Raw genomic sequence first — 13791 nt, 5'->3', positions numbered from 1 at the left:
AACATTATATGTCAATGAGTAAATTCACAATAGTATATAAAAGAATCTAATAAATATTATGAATATATTCTATTGGCATAACAAATTTGTGTTGTCGTTGTTTTGTTCCACTGTTCCACGTCTTGCAAGCTTGACTTTTTAATGGAACACTGTTTTCCATCGTCATAATTATTTACTTTTTTTGGTGTGTCCATGACTAAGTGCATTGTTTCTTTTTATGACAGCATTCGTGCATATACTTTATATTGTATCTGAAAAACAACCTGCCCTTATCATAAAAGTACGGATGAAAGACAAATCGACAATATCTACCGCTTTGAATCGTGTTCTCCTTTTCTTTTTTGATGATGGAAATAAATAAACTATTGAATTGAATATTATACTTCTACTCAATATCCTTGTATCGAATGATGCGCTAGAAAGAGCACATTATTATGCGCTGCTATATAATCATGTATACCTCTTCAGTGTAAGCTAACACAGAGAATAACAGTTCTGCAGTTTCTACTTTGGTTCTCCTTAACATTGATAATAAGGGACTTCGTTGATTCTGTCTGTTGATATGTATCGATTTGATAACAATAAGATAATGATTTATTGTCACTCAGTCTAGAATACCGGGTGGTTTAATTCCCAGATCATCTAACACCAATTCAAGATTCAAAATTCAACTTTATTTTCACTTCCATCAAATAAATAAAGAAATTATGTACATTGCATATGTACAGGATATTTGTAATACTTGCAGAATGTGATTTGACAAGGTGCATATGAAAATGAGAATTAGATGAAAAAAAATGCAAATACATCTTTGTTAATATATACATAAAGCGTATAATACAAGTCAACTAAGGATGAGGATGGAAGTGGAGGGTCCCACTAAGAAACAGAGCTTGTACGATATGGGACCCTCAGAAAATACACAAGACAGCAATATAAAACAAAATAAAACGAACCGACGTCAACTGACATCAAGATGATTGGGAAGGGAAAAACAAAGAAAAGGAAAAAAAAGAGAAAAAAGGAGAAAGGGGGGGGGGAAACTACAGCACGGGCCATCGTGGACGCAAGCAATCTAGATTCCATAATGTAAAATAAGTGATGAAATACAAGCTGGACTGAATATAATGCAAAACATTTTTTTATACGTAATTATGTTGGTAAGAATGCAGGAGAAAGAGAGAATAGACACATCGTTATATTCAGAACACAGACAGGAACATAATTATAAGAGGATTTATGTAAAAAAGAATGATGACTTGACTGAGATGATAAAGGGAAACTAACTCGGTTGGATGTTGTAAGATTTCAATAAAAATGATTTTAATTTATTCTTGAAGGAGTTCAGAGATTGAGCTGTTGTAATATTGTTGTGAAGTGAATTCCAATACTTTGGCCCATCGTAGATGAATGTGTTTTGAGCCAATAAAGTTCTCAGAAATGGCAAATGGAAGTCATTTGATCGCCTTGTTGGATAATTTTGAACGGATTGATTTCTTTGAAACATTGTTTCGAATATATTTGGAAGATTATTTTTGTTATAAATACATGAATTGTCCTAAATTAAACAAATACAAATCATTAATTTTCAATATCTTATGCTCATAAAATAGTGGGTCAGTATGGGACAAAAATGCAGTACGACATATGATACGGAGTGATTTCTTTTGCAATAAAAGTAATTTGTCTAAAAATGTTTTATATGTATTTCCCCACGCGAGAATACCGTAATTTAAATATTGCAATATTAAAGATGAATATAGTACAAGCAGAGACGACAGAGGAAAACAAAACTTAAGCTTATTAATTATACCGATATTACGTGAAATAATTTTACATATACTGTCAATATGAAATTTCCATGAAAGCTTATTGTCAACTGTTATTCCAAGAAATTTTACATGGGAAACATTTTCTAATTCTGAATTTATTGTATTAACAAGGGTAAGAAGATTATTGTGTGAAAAAAAAATAGATTTGAGTCATAATAATAATAATAATAATTGCATTTATATAGCCCTTCATACTGACGTTTCTAAGCGCACTTTTGCTACTCATACAAATAGACTAGAAAACACAATAGCATTAACAAAATCAACGTTAACAGTAACAAAAGAAGAAAGAAAAGAAAAGAAAAATACATTTGATGCAATGGTACAATAATTGATAACTGTGTGCGCCTCCAGAAAAAAAAAAAAGAGAATGAAAGAAAGAGAATGAAAGAAAGAACATCTGATGATCTACAAAAATCATTAATTTATGTAAACATTAAACAACAGTGGACCTAATAAACTTCCCTGTGGCACCCCACATTTCAATATTTAACATTTGTGAATTACAACCATTTAAAGAGACATATTGTTTCCTGTTCATAAAGTAGCTCCTGAACCACTCCAAGGCCTTCCCACGCACTCCATAATGATGTAATTTGTTAAGTAAAATATCATGATTGATGGTGTCGAAGGCCTTGGAGAAGTTCAGGAACAAACCTACCAGATGAGCTAAGATTTATCGATAGCATGTGACACTTTTTCTATAAAACTCAACAATGCATGTGTAGTGCTATGTTTCTCCCTAAATCCAAACTGAGAATTCGAAAATATATTATTGAATTTAAAGAAACTAATATTTCTTTTATAAATGATTTTTTCAAATTTTTCAATTTTTGACAATGCACTTAACAAAGAAATTGGTCGGTAATTATTTACGTCTAATTTGTCACCTTTTTTAAACAGAGGGATGACTTTTGCTGTTTTCATACTTTCGGGGAAGGTGCCGTTAAAAAGGGATAAATTAAATATATGAGCTAAAGGATCCGCAATTGACGATATTACCCCCTTTAAAAGAAAATTACTGATGCCATCGTGTCCAGCACTTTTTTTTTTTGGAACTAAAATCAGAGACAATATTGATTATCTCTTGAGTGTATGTTGGATTAAAAAATATTGAACTAGAATTTGGTGGACCGAAAAATTCGGAAAAATGTTTTGTGGAGGGAGGAATGTTACTTGTCAGGCTTTCCCCAATTGAAGAAAAATGATTATTCAAAATATTACAAATTTGATGAGGATCTTCAAAAATTTCGCCATCGAATCTAATTTTTGTAATATTTGACTTAACATTTGATATATTCATGACTTGCTTTAAAAATTTCCATGTATTTTGCATATTGTCACGTGAGTGACTTTTTTTTTCTCTGCTACTCTGACACCGAAAGAAAGGAAATTCAAACTGTTTGCATGCAGTTATGTTCACATTCACATTTCACAAACCCGATTTCACATTCAGATATGGTTGTCTTCTTCGGGATATCAGTGAATATATCCTGATATTCACAGAGGATCTTTTGCACCTGAGTCCTCTCACTATCCTTTAAGACTGGATCTACTGTTACCATGTCAACAAACTCCATCTGTACTACGCTGGGCATACTGGGCATCTCCCTATTCCAATCACAACCAGTCTCTGCCATATCTTCCTCGTCAGCCATGACCTCAACAACTTCCTCACTGGCTTCGACCCTCTCAACCTCAAAGCAACTGGCCACTGGTACCTCTTCACGTCGACTATAGTACCTCTTCAACAAATTGATGTGATATGTTTTGGCAACACCATCAACATCAACCACATAGTCATAGTCAAACTTGACCCCTACTACCTTGTAAGGACCTTGCCACTTTACCAGCAGCTTGTTGTGCTCAGTTGGCAACAGAATGAGCACGTCATCCCCTACATTCAACTTCCTAGGCCTAGCCTTTCTGTCATAATACCCTTTGTACCTTTTTGCAGAGTACTTCAGTGTATCTTGTGCAATTCGCTATGACTTGACCAGCCTGTCTCTCAACTCTATCACATACTCATACTCGCTCATGAGCTCTGGATCTAGTTTCTCCGCTGTCCACAGTTCTCTGAGCACATCCAAAGGCCCCCGAACATGTCTCCCATACAACAACTCGAACGGAGAAAACCCCAGGCTCGAACTCGGTGCTTCTCGCAAAGCAAACAACAACGCCGGAAGATACCTATCCCACTGACGTGGCTCCTCGGAACACAACCGCTTCAGAGCTGATTTCACCACAGCGTTGTACCGTTCAACGAGGCCATTGCACATAGGATGGTAGCGAGAACTTGTCAACTGTCCTATCGACAGCAACCTACACACCTCACGCATCAAATCAGACACAAACTGTGTCCCTAGATCCGACATCACTTCAGTAGGAATCCCAACCCGGCTGTATACCGAAACTAACGCCTCAGCTACGTCAACAGTTGATATCGATTTCAACGGTATCGCCTCCACATACCTAGTCGCATAATCTACAATGGTCAGGATATGAGTGTGTTTGCGAGCAGACGGCATGAATGGACCAAGGAGATCTATCGCAATGCGTTGAAACGGGACACCAATGAGGGGGACCCTACCAAGGGTAGTCTTGGGCACCCTACCTTTGTCAATAGTCCTTTGGCATACATCACATGACCTACAGAAATTAGCCACGTCTTCCGATATCCCAGGCCAACAGAACTGAGTCTGGATCTTAGACAAAGTATTGTTGATACCCAAATGTCCACCTAGGAGTGAGTTATGTGCGACTCGCATTATCTCGTTCGTACGAGGCTTAGGCACTACGAGCAATTTAGGACCTATGCCCTGATTACTTTCATCCTTTTTCTGCCTAACTAGAAACCCCTGTTCACACACAAACTTGTACTTGGAATTATCAACATGTCCTATTTTCTGCCATAGAGGGCGCAACGACTCATCATCTTTCTGTTCCTTTAGAAATTCACTCGACCGCACATTATCAACAGGATCTGCAACAGTCAAACCTTTACTAGGCCTCGAATCCTTCACCTTTTGTGCACGAGTTTCAACAGCCATCCCTGTATCATCCAGCTCACCCGGGATTGCGACCTCGACGTCCTGTTCTACACCATCATTTGAACTTTCTAGACCCATATCCGGGATTATGACCTCTACATCCGGGTCAGACACAACACTCTTTGGGACCCAATGTAGATTGGGGTCACTCGGTTCACGAGCCCCTTCTACGTTCCCGATAGCTACCTCACTCAAACAATCAGGCATGCACACGGCTTCAACTTCCCCTTCAAAATATGGTGAGTCAACAGCTACCTTAGCCACGGGAAAACGCCTAACCGTACCGTCAATTAACCTCACTGCCTGATGTTGACCTGTTAATTGGTCATTTCTAACCAATTTCTCTTTCACCACGCACGTACTACAACCTGTATCACGCAAAACAGACACGGGTGTATTATCTGGCATCAGTCTTCCAGACACAACCGGCATACGATTCACCATCGCGGCGACATCATTGTATGCCATTCCAACTTTGTCAACCACTTTCATTTTCACATCCTCAAAGTCATCGACCACTCTTTCAATGGGGAAGCAACCCGCCGTCGAATCAACAACTCCCGGCTCAGAATCACCCCGAGACACCTCATTCGCCACATTCATGTCTACCTTTGGGGCCATACCTTCCCCAGCACCCATCAAACCTTGAGCTGATACAGGCCTACCGTAGACAACATGGGACAATCTCTTTTCATGTGATTTGGGTTTCCACACATATAGCAACCCCTGCCCTGAAAAGTCCTATTTTCCATAGCCTTTCCTGCCTTTGACTGAGCATCGGCCGGTTTCTGATACGTACTAGTCTTCTTGACCTGATTTTGTTGGGGCGGTTTGCTATCCGGCTTTGAATCTGACCGGTTTCTTTCCGATTTCTGTACACCCGAAAATGCATGAGGGCCGTGAGCTTCTACATAGATTTCTGCGCAGTCAACTACCTCCTTGAAATCTTTACATTTTCGTTCCTTGACAAACCTAACTACTTCTCTGGGACAATCTGTCAGAAATTGCTCTTGCAAAATCAAATCCTCTAGATCCTTTCTAGTATCCCCAATTTCAGCCTCTTCCACCCAATGATCAAAATACCCCTTCATTCGAGTAGCAAACTGTTTTGGGCGCTCAAACTTCATTGGCTTGGCTGATCTGAAACTCCGCCTATACCCATCTTCAGTGAGATGATAATAAGACATCAGCTCATGCTTCACTGTAGCATAATTCTCGCGATCATCAGCACTCATCCGATTCACAACATCTAACGCTTTGCCTGTTAGATTGGAAATCAAATACAACACCCACATGTCTACCGGGATATTCTGACTTTTCATCAACATTTCGAACTTTGTGACATAAGCATCAAACTTTATCATGTGCGTCATCAAATCGACCTACTTTCACCTTTAAGCCAGCTAACTGGGGCCTACCAACATTTGATGTTTCTCCCTCCATACGCAACTGTGCTAATTTTATTTCATGTTCGCGCGCCTTTTCTAGAGCTTCGCGTTCACGCTCAGCTTCGCGTGCTTTTAGCTACGATCAGCTTCACGGGCAGCTTCACGGGCAGCTTCACGAGCTTCGCGTTCAGCTTATAAGCTCTGCTTCAATTGCCTGGCATCGCTCTGAAACAAAGCTACTCAATTCACCACCACTAAGGCCCATTTCTCTGCCTAATGAAGAGAACTCTCTGGTTTGCTCAACACTAGCCATACTGAATATGTAACTTCCAGACTAAGCAGACGTGTAGTCGTACAAAACAACAGCTGACTAACCCCTAGCTATCCAATTCCGACAAAAGTACTACCCTGTAACCAGCGTACTTTCCAACTATTTGTATCTCCGAATGAACATACAATTGCAAATGACAAACAGCTGAAATTCACTCAACAAATATTCCACATACCAAACCGCTAGTACCTTGTCAAAAGCATACTAGAGCCGTATGTGTATCTCCCAATGAGCATACAATTATTTTGGGACCGTACAAACCCAACACTACAATCCACCAAACATGCCTATACCAGGCAACACCAAGGGCGTAACCTTGCAATAACACTCCTCACAGATTCATTAATGCATGCAAACCCCGAATCTATCACACTGCCTCTAACCGGCAATACCAAGGGCATAACCTTGAAAAAGGAGTAACACTCCACATAGACTCATGCGCACAAACCCGAATCTGTAATCCATGCATATAATATGCAACACCAAGGGCGTAACCTTGTAATAAGGAGCAACACTCCACACAGATTCAACATCCGAATCTACATCACACATGTGCCTCTAGTAGGCAACACCAAGGGCATAATCTTTGGGAGAAAAACTTCAATCAAACTGTCACACAAGGCGACATACTTGCACGATTCGCACTGGGGTAATGTTTCCGATCAAACATACGACACAGTTATTACATCGACGATAATAACATGTATGACGGTAATGTGTATGATTTAGCAATGGAATTTCAATCCAACACAAACACCGCATTTAAGCCTAAAGCATGTTAAAAGAGTATCTGAATAACTTTTTCTAATCAGGTAGCAGAATCTCGGTGGGACCTCCAAAATTGTCACGTGAGTGACTTTTTTTTTTTCTCTGCTACTCTGACACCGAAAGAACGGAAATTCAAACTGTTTGCATGCAGTTATGTTCGAGTTTAATCTTCCAAATCTTTGTAGCTTTCTCGTTCACAGCATATAACAATACATTGGGCATAAAAGATAGTCGGAAACAAATAACAAATACATAACTGGGTTATCTTGGATGACTTGAACCGGTGATCCCCTCAGCTTGGCTCAGTCGTCATCGATGCCCGATGCCCTCGTCGTCGACCTCGGCACAGTCGCTTGGCTTGTCTCTTGGAAGCACCCCTTTGACTTGGCCACTCAGCTAGACGCTACCCTATCGGCGGTCCTCTCAGCTCCTCGGCCTTCACTAGTCCCTGCTACCACGCAGACTCCTGACTTGACCCGCGATGCCCGAGCTTAAGCGACGGCGAGCATCAAATGGAGATTGAGCTCCGTACCAAAATTCGGATAATAACTGTCAAAGTTCAGTTTATATCGGCAGCTGGAGCTCGCATCTCACCGACGTGAAAAACCCCCAGAAGAACGACTGCTGCCTAAGCGGAGATCTATGCTGGATGTCTGATTAAAGTGTTTCTCCCCGATCCTCTACATTACTCAACTTTTTAATAGCTCCCCTTGCCATAGAGATTAACACTAAAGTCCCTTACACTCCCATACACTTGCCTTTTCATGCCTTTCCTACACTAAAGAAATAGCATGGCAACAGCATGCCCGGTTTGCGGTGTTATGTATTATTCAATAATTCCCATCGAGGTGGTGGCTATGTTCGCTAGCTCAGTCGAGACTCAGCTATGTCAGTGTCACTGGGATGTTGGTTGTAGTTAAACTCGAACACTCTAAAAAGACCCGAGTCAGAACTGACCCGGAACTGGGTCCGTTGGGGTCATACACCGTTCCGGGTCAGAAATGACTTGGAATTTGGTCATGAAGACCCCGAATGGGGTCATCCTGACCCGATTCATGACTCTGAATGGGTCATATCTGACCACATTCCTTATCATTTCTGATCCGGAACGGTGTATGACCCCAACGGACCCAGTTCCGGGTCAGTTCTGACTCGGATGTTTTAAGAGTGAACATAACTGCATGCAAACAGTTTGAATTTCCGTTCTTTCGGTGTCAGAGTAGCAGAGAAAAAAAAAGTCACTCACGTGACACATATCATGCCTGTAAAATTGTAACTGATTAGTATAATATTTTTTCTTTTCTGTACGTATAATTTTCGTCAAAGTATTCTTGTAACTAGTATATTTCACCTTTGATTGCTCAGTACGTTTCATTTTAAATCTGTAATATAAATTATTCTTTCTATTCACTGAACGCAAGAGCGATTTTGAAATCCATGGGAGCCTAGGTATTTTTTATAATTAGCTGATTTTTCTCTACGATTTGGAATACACATGTCCAAATGTTGGATAAAAATCTTCATAAAATACTCAAAAGACAAATTAACATCATCTGTATCAAAGATATAGGACCAGTCTGCGATGTCTAAACTAGCACCTAACCTGGCTATACTTTCATGTGTGATTCTTCGTTTAACAGTTGTTTTTATTATTAACTGTCTCATTAAAAGAAAAACCAGTCGAGATGGGGAAGTGATCGGTGATATCTGAGAGTACTAGAAAAGAATCGGGAGGAGGAAGAATGTTACAAAAAATATTATCAATAAGAGAAACGGATTCATTAACATGTGGGTTTAGATATTAAGGGTAAAAAAGAGGCAGATAAAAAATATTTCCAAAAAATCTTGCGACACATTATTCTGTTTTAATAAATCTATATTGAAATCACCCATTATAAAACAATTTTTATTATAAAAAGTGGGTTTTTAACCAATTCCGAAAGATAATCTAAGAATAATTTAGTATTCGCGCTTGGTGGTCTATATACTACTCCTATGATTATATTTTTACTGCCTGGAACTGTGATTTCAATAGATAAAGACTCAAAGGAATCAGTCATACTGTTAAACTCATCACGAACTACATAATCAACACCTCCACCTACCCTATTTTGTCTGTTATTAACCACTAAATCGTACCCGTCAAGAGCGAATGGAAGACTGGAGTCATGAGAGAGCCAGGTTTCGGTTAAACCTACCGCCGAGATATTGTGCACAATGGGACTATTTTAAAATAACCTCAATTCTTCAAATGTTTGTTAATACTCCTAATATTAAGATGTAAAAGAGAAAAAATAGTACTATCATACTCCTTGACAACATTGTTAAATTGGGTTTGAGTGAGATATTTAGAAGACGGACTTTGCAATTGGTTCTCAGTGTCAAAATCATAATCTAATTCTTGCGGCGATGAATTAAAACTGTCGGAAACATAATAACCAAAAAAGTGTCATTTTGATTGATATTTGATTCGTTTTGTACAAAAGAAAGTCCTGCCAAATCAAGAAAGTCATCATCATTAATTGAATTGTATGCTGTGTCTATTGAATTGCGTATTAAAGGGTGAGCGAGTTGTCCGTTGCTTGAGTCCACGAGGGCACCTGTAGAGGGCAGTAGAGAACAATTTGACTGTGGAGATTGTTGCAATATTGCAGTTACACGTTATATCGTTGTCTCTTGACATAACGTTATCTACAAAAGAAAATAGGGTCGTCCTATACATAACATTAATACGATCTTAGTTGGGACAAACATAAAGAAAACAGTTTGTCATAAGCATGCTAATATATACAAAATAAGTTATAATAAAACTCCGGTAATTATACTTTATCCATTCAGTAGAAGGAACATAATGTATATAATACGTATCGTGTTATGACAGAAGAGAAGACATCTCAAGTCTCATAGGGACCGCCAACCGCCAGTATATAGGGCAAGTACGCGGTTGCCAAGGGCAACTCTAGGAAGGAAACCCTTGCCCGAGGAATCAATTTGGAGAGAACCAGCAATGGGCTTGTTCACAAGGAACATCTGTAAATAAACCGTTTGTATCATTAATTCTATACAGATTCCTCCTCTCCCATAGCTGCAGATCAAAAGATCACTCCTTCCCTATGCCCCAACAAGACCAACACGCTGGGACCGCCAACCGCCAGTATATATAGGGCAAGTACACGGTTGCCAAGGGCAACTCTATAGCGAACAAGGCACACACCAAATTCGAGCAAGTTACAAGTTGACATAATATATTGTAATAAACTGTGCAGCCGGTCCACTGCGTGAGTGGAGAAGAATATAATACTCGGCTGATATTGTCAGTTCAGATGGCACCCGTTTGCAGATGCCATCCTGAACAAAAAGAACAGACTGGACAATTCATCCTGGGTAACTATACAACCTGCATAAAATGCTCAAGCGTGTCGCAATAATGATAATGAAATGTAGCTTGTGTACGTTGACTGCTAAAAAGTTGAGTAATTTGGGAGCATACCTAGATTTTTAAAACATCAGCTGTTGGAGTTCTGAATTGGGATGCCAATTAATCAGAAAAATATTTCGACCAAGAGAGAGAAAAAAACCCACACAAACACATTTTTTAACTTATTATCATTATGTCATAAAGGGTATTTGTCAAGAACAACAACAGAACATTAATTGCAGGCAGTTTTAGTAAATATTGAGAATCATAACAAAATATTTCTCGCATGGATTATGGTATAGACGTGGATCTGGTTGCAATGGATCATAACCCCGTGCAGGCTCTAAACGCAATAAAATACCGAGAATCAAAACCACGCATTTATCACATGGATTATGGTATAAACATGGATTTAGTTACAATGAACCATTACCCCGTGCAGGCTCTAGATTACAATAAAGTGACCTGACAACCATCATGCCTGCCGGGTACATATCTCTAACAGCTACAGTCTAAGGGAACCCATGCCCGAGGAATCAATTTGGAGAGACCCAGCAATGGGCTTGAAAACAAGAAATATCTATGAATAAACCGTTTTTATCATTCATTCTTATACGGATTTCTCCTCTCCCATAGCTGCAGAGCAAAAGATCACCCCATCCCTATGCCCCAAGAAGATCCACACGCTGGTGCCCTTGGCAACCGCTACTATATAGGGCAAGTACACGGTTGCCAAGGGCAACTCTAAAGCGCAAGGCACACACCAAATTCGAACAAAATACAGGTTAACATATTGTATTGTAATACACTGTGCAGCCGGTCCACTGCGTGAGTGGAGAAGAATATAACATTCGGCTGATACTGTATTCAGTTCAGATGGCACCCGTTTGCAGATGCCATCCTGAACAAAAAAGAACAGACTGTACAATTCACCCTGGGTAACCATACACAACCTGCATCAAATGCTTAAGCGTGTTGCATTAATGATAATAGAATGTAGCTTGCATACGTTTACTGCTAAAAAGTTGAGTAATTTGGGACTATACCTCTATTTTTAAAACATCAGTTTTAAAACCCATTTTGTACTATAATGCTAAACCCATTTTGTACTATAATGCTAAACCCATTTTGTACTATAAATTTGGTCTAAATGCCGTTTGGTCCAGTAGTCTCTATTGTCCATTTTGGCTAATTGTGATTTAGTCTTATGGCAAAATTTTCTAATCGCAATCTCGTCTTTGTATTTTTCCCCTGATTCCGTTTTAATACCGTATGGTCTATGGACTGCTTTCAAGTCACAGAGTAGACATACAAGAATCGAAATGCACACGTTGATTTGATGGCTCTCCTAACAGACAGCTGCTTGTAGTGTATGCTATCGTAGGGTATTGTCTATTGATTCTGGAAAACCAAATAACCATGAACGTATAAATATCAATCACAACCAATCACATTCAAAAGCCTTAGGACGCCCCTTTCCTACAAACAAGTCTTTAGCGACACCCCTGATATCAGATACCATACCTCCTGTGACACTCACCAGCGTAGCCAGATTTCTATGGTGTATTATAGGAGGGGGACCATTGAACGTAAACAAAACCAACAATTAATGTTGCATTTAAGTAACAGGTGTATAAATGAGTATGATGACGCTTTTGACATCAATGTAATGACAACGTTAATTAGTGATACTAATCAATGTACTCAAATCGACATAATCATTCGTTATCTTGCAAGGCACGTGCGCGAGCAATCGTATTGAGCGACGGCACCAGAATACCAAAATGTTCTGATTTATAGACCCTCGGCGCTGGTAAAGCTCTATTTTGCATTGCACTGTTGCCATTTTACTGATAGCATGAATACTTAATGAACTAACAGAAAAGCGTATTTTGTGCAATGCACCATCGTTTCAGAATCATTTTCTATTTCGGAATATTTTTCTTTTCGCGCTGATGTGAAACACGTATTAATCACAATAACTACCGGTTGTACGATAATTTTCTCCAAGAACGATTTTCAGTCTCTGATACGATAATTTCATCTGTTGAACCAGACAACACTGTAAAAATACCAGGGCTTGGACGTGAATGGAACACGACAAACAACTTAATTAGACCAAATGAACATTAGACAGAGTGTGCTGTAGACTAAATGGTCATTAGATCATTTGTGCATTAGACTACAAGTGCCATGAGACCAACTGGTCAGCAGACTAATTGATAAGTAGCCAAACTATAGTCATTACACTAAATAAACATTTGCCGAAATGGGGTTAAGGCTAAGTAAGAAATTATCTATATCGTGTATATGGGTATTAGCCAAACTGGATGGAACCCAAGTGACAAAATGGTAACCAGACAAATTGAATAGACGATTGGGGAACACAGACGAATCGATTATTAGACGAACAACGTTGGTGCGTAGACAGTCTGATAGATACACGTGGCGATGGAGAAATATTGGATATTCGACGTTGGCTAGCCTATAACTCTTGACATGTTTTGTGTCTTTGGACTTTGTACATTATCGAATAGCTTTAAATTTTTGTATAATCTGTGTGTTGGATACAACTTCATATTATTCAAATTGACATTGGAGCATAGCATATATATTGGCTAATGCCGGATATTGATTTCCTTTTAACAACTGGCAAAACTTCAGCTGTGGTTTGGAAGAGTAGTGTGGACGTATGATGGTAATTGTAGGTTTGTAAAATGAATACATTTGGGAAACTCCTTTTCGTCATCTATATCGTATATGTTACAAATAATATTGACATCATCTTGTCCCTGTTTCTTGTGTTTTGATAATTATGATCGTTTTAATCGAATATATTTATATTATCCAAGGTACCCACAGAGAGAAAAGATGGCTGCATTGAAAAATTGTACTGCTTATATTCTACTGACGATTGCGCTCATCTGGAACTATAGTGCCATGCCCTCGAATGCGGTAAGCGCACTATAAACAAACACATCGATATAATTGATAAGTATAATGA

At 39.1% G+C, this 13791-nt stretch overlaps 1 protein-coding gene across 1 annotated transcript; it reads right to left on the bottom strand.

The window, feature by feature from the left end:
* Positions 1-3817: 3817 nt before the first annotated feature.
* LOC140244802 (uncharacterized) lies at positions 3818-5618 on the bottom strand. The gene has a single exon (XM_072324416.1). It carries the CDS (start codon positions 5519-5521, stop codon positions 3818-3820), a length of 1704 nt encoding a protein of 567 aa, XP_072180517.1. The 5' UTR covers positions 5522-5618.
* Positions 5619-13791: the final 8173 nt, after the last annotated feature.

This window comes from Diadema setosum, chromosome 21 (genome assembly GCF_964275005.1).
Source record: "Diadema setosum chromosome 21, eeDiaSeto1, whole genome shotgun sequence".
Taxonomy (NCBI): domain Eukaryota; kingdom Metazoa; phylum Echinodermata; class Echinoidea; order Diadematoida; family Diadematidae; genus Diadema; species Diadema setosum.
The sequence above is the reverse complement of the archived record's forward strand: the minus strand, read 5'-3'. Positions and strand labels throughout refer to the sequence as shown.

What these genes read in the sequence shown, in the direction of transcription:
- LOC140244802 (XM_072324416.1), bottom strand. Translation starts at nt 5,521, where the DNA reads ATGGGTGCTGGGGAAGGTATGGCCCCAAAGGTAGACATGAATGTGGCG.